The sequence below is a fragment of the Nerophis ophidion genome, linkage group LG12, assembly GCF_033978795.1.
Source record: "Nerophis ophidion isolate RoL-2023_Sa linkage group LG12, RoL_Noph_v1.0, whole genome shotgun sequence".
Lineage (NCBI taxonomy): Eukaryota > Metazoa > Chordata > Actinopteri > Syngnathiformes > Syngnathidae > Nerophis > Nerophis ophidion.
In genome coordinates, this window is record NC_084622.1 from 10978485 (window position 1) to 10999158 (window position 20674).

General features: G+C 43.2%; 1 protein-coding gene across 3 annotated transcripts in view; it reads right to left on the minus strand.

Annotated features, from left to right (window-relative positions):
- sema3d (sema domain, immunoglobulin domain (Ig), short basic domain, secreted, (semaphorin) 3D) overlaps window positions 1–20674 on the minus strand; it is a 127540-nt gene that overhangs the window by 58484 nt on the left and 48382 nt on the right. For all 3 annotated transcript variants that reach the window (XR_009808962.1, XM_061916795.1, XM_061916794.1), the window contains exon 3: window positions 9844–10004. Coding sequence is in view for 2 of the 3 variants with exons in the window: in XM_061916795.1 (XP_061772779.1) it covers window positions 9844–10004 (161 nt within the window). In the remaining variant the exon portion in view is untranslated. The remainder of the gene's footprint in view (window positions 1–9843; window positions 10005–20674) is intronic.

A 20674-nucleotide genomic window follows, 5' to 3' on the forward strand; every position in this document is an offset into this window, starting at 1 on the left:
AAGAACCACCACAACGGCTGCAATGGTGGAAGAAGGCACCCCCACATCCATGCGGGCCCAGTTATGGGGAAATAACAACCCAAGACCTCAACGGTGTAGCAGGCGGAGGATGATTTCTAACCCTATGGGGCCTCACAACGGCTGGAATGGCGGATGAAGGCAGCAGAATAAAAGGATCCCCAGTCGTCTTGGACTCCATGCCACTGGACCCTAACCCGGATCTGTCAAGGATCGTGTCTGTGGACAAGTCTCCCCACGTTAAAAAAAGTCACGCACAGGTGTCCTCCATAAAGGGATACCCCCCTACCAGTAGGATCGTCATGTGTAACGTGTGTAAGAGGGAAACATCAAAGAACACAAAGGACATTAAAGACATTAAAAGAGCAGAGCTAATGCAACCAGCCACTTCTACACGAAGCCACATAAGTAAAACAACAACAACAAAATAAACATATACACTGTGGTGGCCTCTGCGGTGTTCCATACCATCGACTGCTGGTGTGGGGGGAGCATGGCCAGAGCAACACAGCAACCAAGAGAGCCGACTCCGCCCTCGGCCGCCCACCAACTCTCGGCCAGTGTCCAGTCCGCATCGATTAGCGAGGATATGTCCAGGGAGACCGAGGTGTCTGATTCCTGCTCATTCAGCCAAGACACTGGCTCAGCGCCAGATGATTAGCTGTGTCTCTTCCTCTGCATCTCCTCCAGTCTCTCCAAAAGGACTGGTCTCCATGGCCAAAAGGCTCCCGTGAGTCACATCCAGAAGTTCACAAAAAACACTGCCAAAGTCACGAAAGAGCCACCATTTGTCACACAGTCCCAAAGGGTCCGGCATCAAAAGGAAATAAAACAAGTACGGAATCCACAAAATGCCTGTTACTAAGTGTCAGTTTCTAAAAAAGACCCTGAAGCTTGTGGTTGTAGATCAGGTTCACCGTCAAAGCTCCCCAAAGCCCTGAAAATTAGTCTCGCAGTGCTAATCTCGTCTGAATCAGTATCAGTGACCAGTGAGGCAACAGTCTGAGAGCAGCATGAAGAGTTAAAACAACCAGATAAGCATCAAATAAACACATGGCCACCCCGACCGCAGGTCAACCTCAGCTGCATTAACATTCACTCATGAACTCAAACATATGGAGAGTGCTTGTGTCTGTTTTTGTGTCAAATGGCTCTTTATTGAATGTATGAGATGTCGTGTTTACATACGACGACCCGGAGCAGACAAAGTGGAGGCCTTTGCTCTCACAATACGCGGCCCGAGTTCATTTCAGTGTACTGTATACAAACTTCATCACAGGTTACGGTTTTAAATGTCAGGATACATTACATGGCTCTCTTTAATCATGCATTCATGTTATTAGCAGATGGTACTAAGATCCCAACAGCATGTTGGAAAGATAGTGTAGGATCTGTTTGCTCCGACCTAGGTTCAATACTCCTAATTGGTAACTGGGCGCTTCCACACAAAATAGTAACGGGTCTGTATTTTTACTGCGCCTTGCCGTCAGGACCATGATCCCTAAATATCTAAAAGGTTAGAATTTTTATCCAATTGGAATTGAGCTAGCTTATGTTGCCATGCTGTACCAAATCTGGCCGGGGCTTTCAGAATCAACATTGCGGGCGTCCGTGTGCTGTAAGTGAACGGACACATACGGTTGACAGACAACTGCGATAGCCAATCAGCTCATATCGGATGGCGACAAGTCCGCCTACAGGAGAGAGGTGGACCGGCTGGCGTCCTGGTGCAGCCTCAACAACCTGGAGCTGAACACCCAGAAAACAGTGGAGATGATCTTGAACTTCAGGAAAGTCACAGCCCTGATTGACTCTCCCACCCCCGTTTCCAGTGTGGACTCCTTCCGTTTGTTGCGCACCACCATCACCCAGGACCTCAAGTGGGAGCCGATCATCAGCTTCCTCATCAAAAAGGCCCAGCAGAGAATGTACTTCCCGCGGCAGCTGAAGAAACTTAAGGTGCCGACCTAGATGCTGGTGCAGTTTTACTCAGCCATCATCGAGTCCATCCTCACCTCCTCCATCACCGTGTGGTTCCCCGGCGCCACAGTCCAGGATAAGCATCCACTGCAGCGCATGGTACGTGCTGCTGGGAAGGTGATTGGCTGCAAGCTACTATCCCTCCAGGACCTGTTCTCCTCCAGGACCAGGAGGCATGTAGGTCGGATCACAGCTGACTCTTCTCACCCTGGACACAAACTATTCTCCCCTCAGGCAGGAGACTACGGTCCATCCAGACCCACACCTCCCGCCACCTGAACTGTCTTTTTCCCTCGGGCATCAGGCACATGAACAATAAAAATATCTGATAGCTTAGTTACAGCTCATTTTATTACCTATTCTGTGTTAGACGTGTTTTATGTTTTACGATTGCACCAAGAAAAATTGCTAGTTTGTGAACCCGTTCTCAAACAATGGCAATAAAAACTATTCTGATTCTGATTCTGAGTTGTTGTCGGTATTGCCTTGTAGCTGGCCTTACTCTGTGATTGGCTACTCACTTGGGAGTCCCAAGTGAGTATCCAATCACAAGTTGCGAAAACAGGAAGTGGCACCGCAGCCATAGAAAGCCACAGAAAACTCACTGGTACTCCCAAAGAAGGATAGCAACATGTTGATTAGGTGCAAGATATATATTTGCAAGGCCAGATTCAAGAAGGATACATGAGAATAACTAGATCTTGTGAGACGAGGTTGGCTGACACTGGAAGGTATCCCGGCGGTGAAATGGTTTACCCGCGACTTTCTCAGGAATCAACCGACTACGACCAACTACGAGCGGTACCACTGGCTTATACGGGTACTACAAATTTTGATTTCAAATACTTAATTTCTTAATTTTGTCATGTTTCATTTGTTTTATACAATTCTTTTAATTTTGGCAGTACCACGTAATCAATCAATCAATCAATCAAACAATCAATGTTTACTTATTGAGCCCTAAATCACGAGTGTCTCAAAGGGCTGCACAAGCCACAAGGACATCCTCGGCTCAGATCCCACATCAGGGCAAGGAAAAACTCAACCCAATGGGATAATGAGAAACTTGGAGGGGACCGCAGATGTGGGGACCCCTGGGCGACCGGTGCAATGGACGTCGAGTGGTTCTAGCATAATATTATGAGAGTCCAGTCCATAGTGGATTTAACATAATATTGTGAGAGTCCAGTCCATAGTGGATCTAACATAAGAGTGAAAGTCCAGTTCATAGTGGATTTAACATAATATTGTGAGAGTCCAGTCTATAGTGGATCTAACATACTAGTGAAAGAGTCCAGTCCATAGTGGATTTAACATAATATTGTGAGAGTCCAGTCCATAGTGGATCTAACATAAGAGTGAGAGTCCAGTTCATAGTGGATCTAACATAAGAGTGAGAGTCCAGTTCATAGTGGATTTAACATAATATTGTGAGAGTCCAGTCTATAGTGGATCTAACATACTAGTGAAAGAGTCCAGTCCATAGTGGATCTAACATGATAGTGAAAGTCCAGTCCATAGTGGACATGTTTTTTAAATGCTGAAGCGGGTTTATTGAATGTTAAATGCGCCGAAAAATAAACTGTTGTGTACACTGTTGACGGGATCCAATGCCCAGTAGTGTCCAAGTGGGTTTCTGTACATTATTTCCAAGGCGTGTCCATGTGGTGATGTCAATTACGGTATTTTGAGCGGGGAAGTCGGACTAAGTAGGAAATCACTGAAGGCCTAGGTGAGAAACGCAATGGTCCGCCATTGCTAAAACGATACCCAACTTCATCAATTCGCACACTGATAGCGAAAGATAGAGCCTGCTCAGTGGCCTAGTGGTTAGAGCAGGGGTCACCAAGCTTTTTGAAACCAAGAGCTACTTCTTGGGTACTGATTAATGCGAAGGGCTACCAGTTTGATACACACTTAAATAAATTGCCAGAAATAGTCAATAAACTCAATTAAGCCCTAATAAATAAATCTATATATGAAAAAATGGGTATTTCTGTCCGTCATTCCGTCGTACATTTTTTTTCCTTTTACGGAAGGTTATTTGTAGAGTATAAATGATAAAAAAAAAAAACACTCAATTGAACGGTTTAAAAGAGGAGAAAACAGGAAAAAAATGAAAATTACATTTTTGAAACATAGTTTAGCTTCAATTTCGACTCTTTAAAATTCAAAATTCATCTAAAAAAAGAAGAGAAAAAAATTGGTAATTCGGATCTTTTTGAAAAACAATAATTTATGGAACATCATAAGTAATTTTTCCTGATTAAGATTAATTTTAGAATTTTTATGACATGTTTTAAATAGGTTAAAATCAATCTGCATTTTGTTAGAATATATAACAAATTGGACCAAGCTATATTTCTAATAAAAACAAATCATTATTTCTTCTAGATTTTCCAGAACACATCATTTTTTAAAGAAATTCAAAATACATTGAAATAAGATTTAAATATGATTTGAAAGATTTTCTAGATTTGCCAGATTTTGATTTTTAAAATTTTAATCATAATAAGTTTGAAGAAATATTTCACAAATATTCTCTGGCAAAAAAACAGAAGCTAAAATTAAGAATTAAATTAAAATTGATTTATTATTCTTCACAAAAAAACTTCAACATTGATTTAAATTGTGAGGAAAGAAGAGGAAGCAATTTAAAAGGTAAAAATCCTAAAATAATTTTTAAGGTTGTATTTTTTCTCTAAAATTGTCGTTCCGAAAGTTACAAGAAGCAAAGTAAAAAAAATAAATGAATTTATTTAAACAAGTGAAGACCAAGTCTTTCAAATATTTTCTGGGATTTTCAAATTCTATTTGAGTTTTGTCTCTCTTAGAATTAAAAATGCCGAGCAAAGCGAGACCAGCTTGCTAGTAAATAAATAAAACTAAAAAAATAGAGGCAGCTCACTGGTAAGTGCTGCTACTTGAGCTATTTTTAGAACAGGCCAGCGGGCGACTCATTGGTGACCTCTGGGTTAGAGTGTCCGCCCTGAGATCGGTAGGTCGTGAGTTAAAATCCCGGCCGAGTCATACCAAAGACTAAAAAAATGGGACCCATTACCTCCCTGCTTAGCACTCAGCTTCAAGGGTTGGAATTGGGGGTTAAATCACCAAAAATGATTCTGGGGCGTGGCCACCGCTACTGCCGACTGCTCCCCTCACCTCCCAGGGGGTGATCAAGGCAGAAAATAATTTCGCCACACCTAGTGTGTTTGACAACCATGGGTAAAGAAAGAGAAAAGAAGCTAACCCTGACCGATCCGTAGCAAGCCGGGTGAAGAACCAAGTACCCTTGAGTTCCAAGACTGCTGCTGAGCCACACCGCCTCCTCTACTTTGCTTCCACCTCGACACTACCTCCTCATGCATGGACTGATAAACGCAGGATCAGGAGCAACCGTGGGTTCAGTAACTTGACATAGTCACTCGAGGGCTCTAAACCACGACTTAGTTGTTGAACAACCACTCCAATTAGCTCAGCCATGCCACGGAGTTAACAGGTTTGAGTTCGGCAATATTTGGAACGTGGGTCACATTGAGCCCGTTGTGTTGTTGTTTGAAATCAAACACGAGGTCCTACAGAACAAGGACAGGTCACTCCGGACTAAGGACACTTTTGTTGGTCTTGGGGACTTCATTGAGCTACAAATTAAATTAATGCTGTGTTCCTTCTATGTCTGTACTTGGGAGGTTTTGCTGACTAGTTGTGTTTTGTGGAGACAACGTGGCGTCTGTCTAGTCTCTTTGATGTGTCATGTCTCCTTTATTGTCTTTTTGTAATGACAAACTGTTGGGCGGCATGCTTTGAACTAGCAGCCACTCTCTCCCAGAGCTTTGGAAATTTGATTTAGAGAGAGTAAAGGTGTCGCGGTTCTTTTGTATGTCTTGAATGTATGGAGGATTGCCAATAAATATGCTTTGAAGTCTTGGAATAGAGTATGCGTCCTTACTAATACTACGCAGCAGATGGTAGCATAGCGGCAGTGCAAAGCGCTCACTGTATTTTCTGCAAATTCTTCATCTCCTCTCGTTTACTTGTAGTCCTGGGACAATGCCGTAGAGACTGGTTATGATAAATACGGAGGAGCCAGACACATTAAGCATTTTCAAGGGGAACATTATCACCAGACCTATGCAAGCGTCAATATATACCTTGATGGTGCAGAAAAAAGACCATATATTTTTTTAACCGATTTCCGAACTCCAAATGGGTGAATTTTGGCGAATTAAACGCCTTTCTGTTTATCGCTCTTTTGGCGATGACGTCAGAACATGACGTCGCCGAGGTAATACAGCCGGCATTTTCATTTTCAACACATTGCAAACACCGGCTCTCAGCTCTGTTATTTTCCGTTTTTTCGACTATTTTTTGGAACCTTGGAGACATCATGCCTCGTCGGTGTGTTGTCGGAGGGTGTAACAACACTAACAGGGAGGGATTCAAGTTGCACCACTGGCCCAAAGATGCGAAAGTGGAAAGAAATTTGCCGCCAGACCCCCATTGAATGTGCCAGAGTGTCTGCACATTTTACCGGCGATGGCAGACATGACACAGAGATGTATGGATAACCTGCAGATGCATTTGACTATGTCAACGAAATCACAAAAGTGAGTTGTGTTGATTTATGTGCTAATCAGACATATTTGGTTGCGGCGTGACTGCCAGCTAATCGATGCTAACATGCTACGCTAATCGACGCTAACATGCTATTTACCGGCGGTGCTAAAGCAGACATGGCACAGATATATATGGATAAGCCGCAGATGCATTTGCAACTATAAAGTCAACGAAATCACAAAAGTGAGTTTTGTTGATGTTGACTGCCAGCTAATCGATGCTAACATGCTATTTACCAGCGGTGCTAAAGCAGACATGGCACAGAGATGTATGGATAACCTGCAGATGCATTTGCAACTATATTACGTTTCCTTCCACCCACATTTAATGCGAAAAAATTACTCACCAATCGACGGATTTAAGTTCCTCCAGTGTCACAAGATGCGAAAGTCCTGATCATATGGTCCGCACATTTTACCGGCGATGCTAACGCAGCTATTCGGCCATGCTGTGGCTATGAACAGCGTCAATAGCTATTCGCTCAATAGCTTCAGTTTCTTCTTCAATACTTTCATACTCCAACCATTCGTTTCAAAACATACGTAATCTGTTGAATCGCTTAAGCCGCTGAAATCCGAGTCTGAATCCGAGCTAATGTCGCTATATCTTGCTGTGCTATTCACCATTGTTTGTTTACATTGGCAGCACGGTGTCACGTCACAGGAAAATGGATAGTGTCTTCGCAGAGAGCGAAAAAAAAAGGCACTTTAAAGCTTTTTTTAGGGATATTCCGGGACCGGTAAAATTTTGAAAAAAACTTCAAAAAATACAACAAGCCACTGTGAACTGATTTTTATTGTTTTTAACCCTTTTGAAATTGTGATAATGTTCCCCTTTAAAACAAGCAATACAATCTTAAAATGCCTCCCAAAAGTGAAGTGAATTATATTTATATAGCGCTTTTCTCTAGTGACTCAAAGCGCTTTACATAGTGAAACCCAATATTTAAGTTACATGTAAACCAGTGTGGGTGGCACTGGGAGCAGGTGGGTAAAGTGTCTTGCCCAAGGACACAAAGGCAGTGACTAGGATGGCGGAAGCGGGAATCGAACCTGCAACCCTCAAGTTGCTGGCACGGCCAATCTACCAACCGAGCTATATCGCCCCAAAAGCAACAGGTATTGAAGTAAACACAGGGGTAATATGATCGTAGGGCTTTTTCCCCGTAAGCATTGTAGAGCAGTTGTAGTCCGAGCAGAGAACTGGTCGAGCCAAAAATAAATGGAATTGCAATAGTCTTAGCATGAGGACATGAGCTGTGTATGCGAGCCCATTTGAAACTGGTCTCTGGGCAAGTAGCGAGAATTCTGAGCTGCTGAAGTGATTTGTTCATCAAGATTCAAACGAGATAGCAATAAAAACGCCAAGCTTTTCAACGCAGGAGCGGCAATAGGCTGATCGACACCCGTGAGCAAAGACCTAACCAGGATTTGACAAGTACCAAGCTCAAAGATCGGTGGATCAAGAGGAGCTTTGGACGACTAAAATCATGCATTCAAAGAGGAATCCACCTTTTGGATTACTTTGCTAAAGTGTAGGGTATTAAACTACAAAACCCAAAACCAGTGAAGTTGCCACGTTGTGTAAATGCTTAATAAAAACGGAATACAATGATTTGCAAATCATTTTCAACCTATATTCAGTTAATAGACTGCAAAGACAATATATTTGATGTTCGACTACGAAACTGAATTTTTTTTTGCAAATCATTAATTTAGAATTTAATGGCAACAACACATTGCAAAAAAGTTGTCACAGGAGCTTTTCCTTTTAATAATATTCAGTAAACGTTTCCCATTCTTGCATGATGTACAGCTTAAGTTGTTCAACAGTCCGGGGTCTCTGTTGTCATATTTTAGGCTTCATAATGCGCCTCACATTTTCAATGGGAGACAGGTCTGGACTACAGGCAGGCGAGTCTCGTACCCGCACTATTTTCCTATGAAGCCACGCTGTTGTAATATGTGCCTTGGCATTGTCTTGCTGAAATAAGCAGGGGCGTCCATGATAACGTTACTTGGATGGCAACATATGTTGCTCCAAAACCTGTATGGACCTTTCAGCTTTAATGGGGCCTTCACAGATCATGCCTTGGGGACTAATACACCCCTATACCATCACATATGCTGGGTTTTGAACTTTGCGCCTATAACAATCTGTGTGTTCCTCTTTGTTCTGGAGGACAAAACGTCCACAGTTCCCAAAAACAATTTAAATGTGGACCTAGTTGTGAAACGACCGCTCCAATTAGCTCACCCATGCCACGGAGTTAACAGGTTTGAGTTTTTAAATGTTTGGAACGTGGGTCACATTGAAATCAAACACGAGGTCCTACAGAGCAAGGACAGGTCACTCCGGACGAGGGACACTTTTGTTGGTGTTGGGGACTTCATTGAGCTACAAATTAAATTAATTCCATGTTCCTTCTATGTCTGTACTTGGGAGGTTTTGCTGACTAGTTGTGTTTTGTGGAGACAACGTGGCGTCTGTCTAGTCTCTGATGTGTCATGTCTCCTTTATTGTCTTTTTGTAATGACAAACTGTTGGGAGGCATGCTTTGAACTAGCGGCCACTCTCTCCCAGAGCTTTGGAAATGTGACTCTTCAGACCACAGAATACTTTTACACTTTGCATCAGTCCATCTTAGATGAGCTCGGGCCCAGCAAAGCTGGCGGCGTTTCTGGGTGTTGTTGATAAGTGGCTTTGCATAGTAGAGTTTTAACGTGCACGTCCGACCGGTAGGAGGCCACGGTGGAAGACCCAGGACACGTTGGAAATACTTTGTCTCCTGGCTGGCCTGGGAACGCCTCGGGATCCCCCGGGAATAGCTGGACTGTGGAGTGGGAAGTCTGGGCTTCCCCGCTTAGGCTGCGGCCCCCGTGACCAGACCTCGGATAAGCGGAATAAAATGAATGGATGGGTTTCGGTAATCAAAAAATTAGATTGTCTTACTAACTGTTGGGAATTTTATCGTGAATCATCATTATACCGTTTACCGTTACAGCCCTCAAAAATCAAGGGCGGTCATGGCATGCTGGTCAATTTTTTATTTCGGCAAGTGATGAGGTCGGTCGCGACTTTTGCCGTGGTTGCCATGGTTAAATTCCAGCCCTGCGTAATGCTCACGAGAATACTTTTTCAGTCAACCCAAAAATGTCCGACCTTTCTCTAGGTTTGGCCTCGACGTTCTCGTCATTCATATTCCCAAGATTCCCTGGCATTGTTTACCTTTCTGGGATTTTTGGCCAGGTTGTCAGGGTCAAGCAGGTAGATGTGGTCCCTGGCTCCCAGCAGAAGACGACCTCTCTCCTCGTCCAGCAGCAGGGAATGGGAAAGGAGGCCATCGGAGGGCCCCAAAAACTGAGACACACTGCCGGCTTGAAGCAGTTCTGCTCGAGACAAACAACAGAAAGACAGATTGATCAACCTCCGACTTCTTTCCCTCATACCGCATTTTTGAAAAACAAGCGGTGAATTTTCTTGTCTAAAGAGAAACGTGTCTTGGCTGGAAGTGAAATGGAGTAATCCTCTGTGGTTTAACACCTTGACTGAGAAACTGCCAAAGGATAAAGATACAATAAGCAAAGACCTGGTCCACCACCTCAGTTTGTAGATATCAGTATCAGGGTGTTTTCATAGCTCGTTCATCGACCATGAAGACATCTCTCAAGAAGTAGGATTTACATTCCCAGAGTGCAGATTGACCGAATGAAAGCAAATCCATCAACTCAAGCGGACTGTATTGTAAACCGATAAGATACTAAAACAACTTCACGCTATCTTTGTTATCTTGTGTCAGGCATCATTTGTTATCCATTGAGATGTTCGCGGATGAGCTGTACGAGTTTGAAGAAGTAAAACTATAGATTGGTGCCAAAAAACATACTTTAATCTCCATTTGGCAACACAGTCCAGTTCATCTTGCAGTAGTCCACTTTATAATACAGCCCTTATCTTGCTTGGTTTTACGGTTCAGTGGTGTGTAGGGAAAAGACAGTGGCCACATAAACTTTTGTTCTGCTCGTATGATTGGCATGTGACCATTTTTCACTAGAAAAAGACAGGAAAGATAATATCCATCCATTCATCCATCCATCCACCTTCGGGTCCGGTTGCAAGGGCAGTAGCCTAAGCAGGGTAGCCCAGACTTCTTTCTCCCCAGCCACTTTGTCCAGCTCTTCCTGGGAGATCTCGAGTCGTCCCCAGGCCAGCCGGGAGACATAGTCTTCCCAACGTGTCCTGTGTCTTCCCCGTGGCCTCCTATCGATCGGACATGTCCTAAAAACCTTCTCATCCCAGTCGCTTCACACTCAGCTGCGAACCGATCCAGTGAGAGCTGAAGATCCTGACCAGATGCCCGAACCACCTCATCTGGCTGCTCTCTATGTGGAGGAGCATCGGCTTTACTATGAGCTCCTCCCAGATGACAGAGCTTCTCACCCTATCTCTAAGGGAGAGCCCTGCCACCCGGCAAAGGAAACCCTGTGATCTTGTCCTTTCGGTCATAACCCAAAGCTCATGACCATAGGTGAGGATGGGAACGTAGATCGGCCTGTAAATTGAGAGCTTTTCCTTCGGGCTCAGGTCCTTCTTCACCACAACGGATCAATACAGGGTCCACATTACTGAAGACGCCGCACCGATCCGCCTGTCGATCTCATGATCCACTCTTCCCTCACTCGTGAACAAGACTCTGAGGTACTTGAACTCCCCCACTTGGGGCAGGATGTCCTCCCCAACCCGGACATGGCACCCCAACCTTTTTCGGGCGAGAACCATGAAGTCGGACTTGGAGGTGCTAATTCTCATCCCGGTCTCTTCACACTCGTCTGTGAACCGATCCAGTGAGAGCTGAAGATCCTGACCAGATGCCCGAACCACCTCATCTGGCTGCTCTCTATGTGGAGGAGCATCGGCTTTACTATGAGCTCCTCCCAGATGACAGAGCTTCTCACCCTATCTCTAAGGGAGAGCCCTGCCACCCGGCAAAGGAAACCCTGTGATCTTGTCCTTTCGGTCATAACCCAAAGCTCATGACCATAGGTGAGGATGGGAACGTAGATCGGCCGGTAAATTGAGAGCTTTTCCTTCGGGCTCAGGTCCTTCTTCACCACAACGGATCAATACAAGGTCCACATTACTGAAGACGCCGCACCGATCCGCCTGTCGATCTCATGATCCACTCTTCCCTCACTCGTGAACAAGACTCTGAGGTACTTGAACTCCTCCACTTGGGGCAGGATGTCCTCCCCAACCCGGACATGGCACCCCAACCTTTTCCGGGCGAGAACCATGAAGTCGGACTTGGAGGTGCTAATTCTCATCCCGGTCTCTTCACACTCGTCTGTGAACCGATCCAGTGAGAGCTGAAGATCCTGACCAGATGCCCGAACCACCTCATCTGGCACCTCTCCATGTGGAGGAGCAGCGGCTTTACTTTGAGCTCCTCCCGCATGACAGAGTTTCTCACCCTATCTCTAAGGGAGAGCCCTGCCACCCGGCGGAGGAAGCCCATTCCAGCCGCTTGTACCTGTGATCTTGTCCTTTCGGTCATAACCCAAAACTCATGACCATAGGTGAGGATGGGAACGTAGATCGGCCGGTAAATTGAGAGCTTTGCCTTCCGACTCAGCTCCTTCTTCACCACAACGGATCAATACTGAAAACGCCGCACCGATCTGCCTCTCAATCTCATGATCCACTTTTCCCTCACTCGTGAACAAGACTCCGAGGTACTTGAACTCCTCCACTTGGGGCAGGGTGTCGTCCCCAACCCCGAGATGGCACTCCACCCTTTTCCGGGTGAGAACCATGAACTCTGACTTGGAGGTGTGGATTCCCATCCCGGTCTCTTCACACCGATCCAGTGATTGCTGAAGATCCTGACCAGATGCCCGAACCACCTCATCTGGCTCCTCTCCATGTGGAGGAGCAGTGGCTTTACTTAAAGCTCCTCTTGAATGGCCAAGCTTCTCACCCTATCTCTAAGGGAGAGACCCGCCACCCAGGAGAGGAAACTAATTCCGGCCGCTCGTACCCTTGATCTTGTCCTTTCGGTCATAACCCAAAGCTCATGACCCTAGGTGAGGATGGGAACGTGGATCGACCGGTAAATTAAGAGCTTTGCCTTCCGGCTCAGCTCCTTCTTCACCACAACGGACCAATACAGCGTCCGCATTACTGAAGACGCCGCACCGATCCGCCTGTCCATCTCACCATCCACTCTTCCCTCACTCGTGAACAAGACTCTCTGTAAAGCACCAGTTCCACTGGCAGCAAAACAGGCCCAGAGCATAATTCTACCACCACCATGCTTGACGGTTGCTGTTCCTGGGATTAAAGGCCTCACCTTTTCTCCTCCGAACATATTGCTGGGTATTGTGGCAAAACGGCTCAATTTTTGTTTTATCGGACATCACATGGACAAAGATAAGACCTTCTGGAAGAAAGTTCTGTGGTCAGATGAAACAAAAGTTGAGGAAAAAATATTTCCAGAGAAACCAAATAATTGTCGGCCTTCATTGTTTCCTTAGATAAGTTCAATATAAAGTACCAATGATTGTCACACACACCCACTAGAAATTGTTATCTGCATTTGACCCGTCACCCTTGTCCACCCCCCTGGGAGGTGAGGGGAGCAGTGAGCAGCAGCGGTGGGCGTACCCGGGAATAATTTTTGGTGATTTAACCCCATATTCAAACCATTTTTATAGTCTTTGGTATGACTCAACTGGGGTTTGAACTCCTTAACGAGCCACGACCCACCCTCCATCTCCCGAATTCGGAGGTCTCAAAGTTGGCAAGTATGGTTTTGAGTCATTGTCCTGTTGGAACACCCAACTGCGCCCAAGACCCGTGATGATTTTAGGTTTTCCTGAAGAATTCTGAGGTAATCCTCCTTTTCCATTGTCCCATTTAAAGCACCAGTTCCATTGGCAGCAAAACAGGTTCAGAGCATAATACTACCACCACCATGCTTGACAGTAGGTATGCTGTTCCTGGGATTAATGGCCTCACTTATTCTCTTCCAAACATATTGCTGGGTTTTGTGTCCAAACGACTCAATTTCTGTTTCATTTGACATAACATGGACAAAGTTAAGACCTTCTGGAGGAAAGTTATGTGGTCAGATGAAACAAAAGTGATAAATATTGCCAGAGGAACCAAATAATTGTAGGCCTTCTTTTTTTCCTTAGTTAAGTTAAACTTAAAGTACCAATAATTGTCACACGCACACTAGGTTTGGCAAAATTATCTGCATTTGACCTGCCACCCTTGATCACTCCCTTGGAGGTGAGGGGAGCAGTGAGCAGCAGCGGTGGGCGTACCCGGGAATCATTTTTGGTGATTTAACCCCATATTCCAACCATTTTTATAGTCTTTGCTATGACTCGACCAGGGTTTGAACCCCTTAACGAGCCACAACCCATCCTCCATCTCCTGAATTTGGAGGTCTCAAGGTTGGCAAGTGTGGTTTAAGGTCATTGTCCTGTTGGAACACCCAACCGCGCCCAAGACCCCTGATGATTTTAGGTTTTCCTGAAGAATTTTGAGGTAATCCTATTTTTTCATTGTCCCATTTAAAGCAGCAGTTCCATTGGCATCAAAACAGGTCCAGAGCATAATACTACCACCACCATGCTTGATGGTAGGTATGCTGTTCCTGGGATTAAAGGCCTCACCTTTTTTCCTCCAAACATATTGTTGGGTTTAGTGTCCAAACGGCTCAATTTCTGTTTCATCTGACATAACATGGACAAAGATAAGACCTCCTGGAGGAAATTTCTATCGTCAGGTGAAACAAAAGTTGAGGAAAAAATATTGCCAGAGAAATCAATAATTGTAAGGCCTTCTTTGTTTCCTTAGTTAAGTTAAAGTACCAATGATTTTAGCTTGTCCTGGAGAATTCTGAGGTAATCTTCCTTTTTCATTGTCCCATTTACTCTCTGTTAAGTACCAGTTTCATCGGCAGCAAAACAGGCCCAAAGCATAATACTACCACCACCATGTTTGAAGGTAGGGGTAGTGTTCCTGGGATTAAAGGCCTCACCTTTTTTCCTCCAAACATATTGCTGGGTATTGTGGCCAAACAGCTCCATCTTTGTTTCATCTGACATCACATAGACAAAGATAAGACCATCTGGAGGTAAGTTCTGTGGTCAGATGAAACAAAAAGTTGAGGAAAAAATATTGGCAGAGAAACCAAATAATTGTAGGCCTTCTATGTTTCCTTAGTTAAGTTAAAGTACCAATGATTTTAGCTTGTCCTGAAGAATTCTGAGGTAATCCACCATTTTCATTGTCCCATTTAAAGCACCAGTTCAATTGGCAGCAAAACAGGCCCAGAGCATAATACTACCACCACCATGCTTGACGGTAGGAATGCTGTTCCTGGGCTTAAAGGCCTCACCTTTTTTTTAGATATTGTAGCCAAACAGCTCAATTTTTGTTTCATCTGACATCACATGGACAAAGATAAGACCTTCTGGAGGAAATTCCGGTGGTTAGTCAAAATTTTCTAAAATGCTTGAGCATCAGTCCAGTGCATTGGACAAAATACTGTCGCTGGATTTATGCTGAAGGCCTAGCACAGCTACTCCTGCCTTAGAAAAGTATTCGCAGACTTTCTGCCCTAGAGCTCTACCAATAAAATGGATCAAGGGCGAGATGATAAAAAACAGATGGAAGAATTCTCCATTAAAAGGGTGAACGCAAGGTAACCATAGCGATGACGACTAAATATATTCCCAGCGCAGCATGTGTCCTTGATCTCTCCTCCCTCGGCAGCTGCTTTTTTTTTCCAGGGCGTCCGTGCGGCCCCGTGCCTTGAATCACTTCCGCGTTTGGGGTTTGCGGAGTCACTCTGAAGGGATTGACACTTGATTACCCTCTTGGTGCGAAAGGATTGGGGAGGTTAGCAACCTTCAATATTTGATCTCCGCCGTCGCCTCGGACTCCACGCAATCCGGCTTAACCTCCTCCTATGCATAAACCCCCTCTCCTTCTTGGCCCACCTCACACACCTCACACCCATAGGAGATTAGGCCGTGTGAGCCCCCATCGCTAATCTGTTCTGTAAACACGCAGCACTACGAGCCCCCTGCCGAGTCGATGCTTCTTACCCCCGCGCCGTGCACTTTTGTCCCTTAAGTAGGACATCCTTAACCAAAACGTCTTCCTATGTACGGTATACCATTATTGGTAAAATACCACCATACTAATGAATCATATTCGGTACTATACCGCCTCTAAAAAAAGGACCGGTCAAAACACCACCAACCCCCCAACCCCTACGTCGTCATCACGTCGTGACATTCCTGGGTTTACAAGCAGATGAGCATGTTCGGCAGCGCACGTACACAGAGTACATACAAGTTGACACGGTATGTAGACAGAAAAGGGAGATTGGATGCATTTTGGGTTAAAATCTAAAGATAAAAGTGAAGTTATGATACTGAAAGACCCTCAGCTACTTTTAAATCGCTCATCCTCAACTCCATGGCGACCGATTGAAATAAGTTTCTTACATGTAGTGTTATCACTGGAGGATGAGGAATAGCTAAACATGCTTCACTATACAACATAGGAGGATACAATAGCTCACCGCCGTCACAATGTAAACAAACGCCATGGGTGGATCTACACATGACATCCACTGTAATGGTACCAAGTACAAAAGTGTATATAGTCGATACTACTATGATTACATGATACTTTTTTAGCATCACAGGGTCTTTTTTAAAAAATTTGTATTGTATTTTTCAACTCAGTAAATACGTCTAAATCACTAACCTCGCTTCCATGGTGACAAAGTAAGTTTCTTACAATTAGTGTTATCACTGGAGGACGAGGAATAGCTAAACATGCTTCACTACACACCGTAGGAGGATACAATAGCTCACCGGCGTAACAATGTAAACAAACGCCATGGTTGGATCGACACCTGACATCCGCTGTAATGATACCAAGTACAGGAGCATATCTAGTCGATACTGATATGATTATATTGATATTTTTTTAGCATCACATTGTCCTTTTTATTTATTATATTTATAAACTATTTATTTTTAGCATCACAGGGTTTTTTTTTTTTTATAGACTATGTCTCCCGGCTGGCCTGGGAACGCCTCGGAATCCCCCGGGAATAGCCAGACGAAGTGGCTGGGGAAAGGGAAGTCTGGGTTTCCCTGCTTAGGCTGTTGACCCCGCGACCCGACCTCGGATGAGCGGAAGAAGATGGATGGATGGGGTTTTTTTTGTATTATATTTATAAACTCAGTCAATACGTCTAAATCACTAATCCTCGCTTCCATGGTGACAAATTAAGTATATTACAAGTAGCGTTATCACTGGAGGATGAGGAATAGCTAAATATGCTTCACTATACAACGTAGGAGGATACAACAGCTCACCGGTGTCACAATGTAAACAAACGCCATGGGTGGATCTACACATGACATCCACTATAATGATACCAAGTACAAAAGCATATCTAGTTGATACTACTATGATTACATTGATATTTTTTTAGCATCACAGGGTCTGTTTTTTTTAATTATTTGTATTGTATTTATAAACTCAGTAAATCAACTAAATCACTAACCTCGCTTCCATGGTGACAAAATAAGTTTCTTACACTTACCGTTATCACTGGAGGACGAGGAATAGCTAAACATGCTTCACTATACAACATAGGAGGATACGATAGCTCACCGGCGTCACAATGTTAACAAACGCCATGGGTGGATCGACACCTGTCATCCGCTGTAATGATACCAAGTACAGGAGCATATGTAGTCGATACTGATATGATTATATTGATATTTTTTTAGCATCACATTGTCCTTTTTATTTATTATATTTATAAACTCAGTAAATACGTCTAAATCACTAATTCTCGCTTCCATGGTGACAAATTAAGTATATTACACGTACCGTTATCACTGGAGGACGAGGAATAGCTAAACATGCTTTACTGCACACCGTAGGAGGATACAATAGCTCACCGGTGTCACAATTTAAACAAACGCCATGGGTGGATCTACACCTGACATCCACTGTAATGATACCAAGTACAGTAGCATATCTAGTCAATACTGATACGATTATATTGATATTGTTTTAGCATCACAGGGTCTTTATTTATTTATTTTTTTGCATTATATTTATAAACTCAGTAAATTTGTGTAAATCACTAATCCTCACTTCCATGGTGACAAAATAAGTTCCTTACAAGTTTCATTATCACTGGAGGACGAGGAATAGCTAAACATGCTTTACTGCACACCGTAGGAGGATAAAATAGCTCACCGGCGTCACAATGTAAACAAACGCCATGGGTGGATCTACACATGACATCCGCTGTAATGATACCAAGTACATGAGCATATCTAGTCGATACTGATATGAGTATATTGATATTTTTTTAGCATCACAGGGTCCTTTTTATTTATCATATTTATAAACTCAGTAAATATGTCTAAATCACTAATCCTCGCTTCCATGGTGACAAATTAAGTATCGTACAAGTAGCGTTATCACTGGAGGATGAGGGATAGCTAAACATGCTTCACTATACAACATAGGAGGATACAATAAATCACCGGCTTCACAATGTAAAAAAATGCCATGGGTGGATCTACACATGACATCCACTGTAATGATACCAAGTACAAAAGCGTATATAGTCGATACTACTATAATTACATTGATATTTTTTTAGCATCACAGGGTCTTTTTTTTTTTTTTGGTATTATTTTTATAAACTCAGTAAATACGTCTAAATCACTAACCTCGCTTTTATGGTGACAAAATAAGTCTCTTACAAGTAGTGTTATCACTGGAGGACGAGGAATAGCTAAACATGCTTCACTATACAACATAGGATACAATAGCTCACCGGCGTCACAATGTAAACAAACGCCATGGGTGGATCTACACATGACATCCACTGTAATGATACCAAGTACAAAAGCGTATCTAGTCGATACTACTATAATTACATTGATATTTTTTTAGCATCACTGGGTCTTTTTTTTTTTTGGTATTATTTTTATAAACTCAGTAAATACGTCTAAATCACTAACCTCGCTTTTATGGTGACAAAATAAGTTTCTTACAAGTAGTGTTATCACTGGAGGACGAGGAATAGCTAAACATGCTTCACTATACAACATAGGAGGATACAATAGCTCACCGGCGTCACAATGTAAACAAACGCCAACGGTGGATCTACACATGACATCCACTGTAATGATACCAAGTACAAAAGCGTATCTAGTCGATACTACTATGATTACATTGATATTTTTTATCGTCACAATATCTTTTTTTCCTTTTTTTAAAATCCATATTATGTTTATAAAGTCAGTAAATACGTCCCTGGACACATGAGGACTTTGAATATGACCAATGTATGATCCTGTATCTACTTGGTATCGGATCCATACCTAAATGTGTGGTATCATCTAAAACTAATGTAAAGTATCAAACAAGAAATCGATACAATAGCTCATCAGCGTCAGAATGTAAAGAAATGCCATCGGTGGATCTACACCTGACATCCAGTGTAATGATACCAAGTACAAGAGCGTATCTAGTCAATACTACTATGATTACATCGATATTTTTTAGCATCACCAAATATTCTTTCCTTTTTTTGAAGTTATAACCCTCAGGAAGAGGTGCTTTAAGAAATGGCTAGCAAGCTAGCGGCTAACATCCATCCGCAGGGTTTTACAAGTAGCATTATCACTGCAGGACGAGGAAGAGCTAAACATGCTTCACTACACACCAAAGGAGGATACAATAGCTCACCGCTATCAGCATTTGTTTACATCCCTAAATGTAAACACATGCCATCCACTGTAATGATACCAAGTACAAAAGTGTATCTAATCGATACTACTATGATTACATCTATTTTTTTTGTTGTCACAAAATCATTTTTCATTTTTTTTAAATGTATATTATGTTTATAAAGTCAGGAAATACATCCCTGGACACATGAGGACTTTGATTATGACCAATGTATGATCCTGTAACTACTTGGTATCGCATCGATACCTAAATGTGTGGTATCATCCACAACTAATGTAAAGTATCAAAGAAGAGAAGAATAAGTGATTTTACATTTTAACAGAAGTGTAGATAGAAAATGGTAAAACAGAAAATAAACAGATATTAACAGTGAACGAAAAACTAGATTAATAATAATTTTTTTTACAGTTTGTCCCTCAAAATAATAGGTGGATAAATGACACAACATGTTACTGCATACGTCAGCAGACTAGTCACACTTCACTATGATGTCACTATGACGTCACTTGATTGACATTCCCGGCACTTGAGGCCCTTGTGAGAAGACGCTGGCTGCTGCCTGATCATTATTGAGGAAAAACGACCGACAGGAAGGCGAGAAACCCTTTTTAATTCAACGGACTATCTTTTTTCATTGTCCCATTTAAAGCACCAGTTCCATCGGCAGCAAAACAGGGCCAGAGCATAATACTACCACCACCATGCTTTACGGTAGGAATTGTGTTCCTGGGATTAAAAGCCTCTCCTTTTCTCCTCCAAACATATTACTGGGTATTGTGGCCAAACAGCTCCATTTTTGTTCCATCTGACATCACAGGGACAAAGATAAGCTTTTGACTACTGTCATGACGTGGACTTTGCTGTGGTTTGTTTTCCCGTGGTGCAAAATGATCGGAACGGACATGGCGTGAAAGTAATGACATCTTGTATTATTGACTCAAAAAAAGGAACAAACAAAAAGCGTTCTCAGTAGAGGTTCAAAACTTGGCTCTGAAAACAAAAACCCGCACAATGGCAGAACAATGGACAACTAAAAAACGAAAACAGTTACTGTGGTGTGAAAAGCATGAATCTATGGCAAGAATTGAGCAATGAGGTATCAAGGGTGTGTAGAAGGTGACTGCCTGGCAACTGCAGGCTTAAATAGTGCTGTGATTATTGACAGGTGCGTGAGTCCAAACAAATGAGCTAGGTTGTCATGGAAACTAAAACAAAACAGGGTGCGCAAAAACAGAAACTA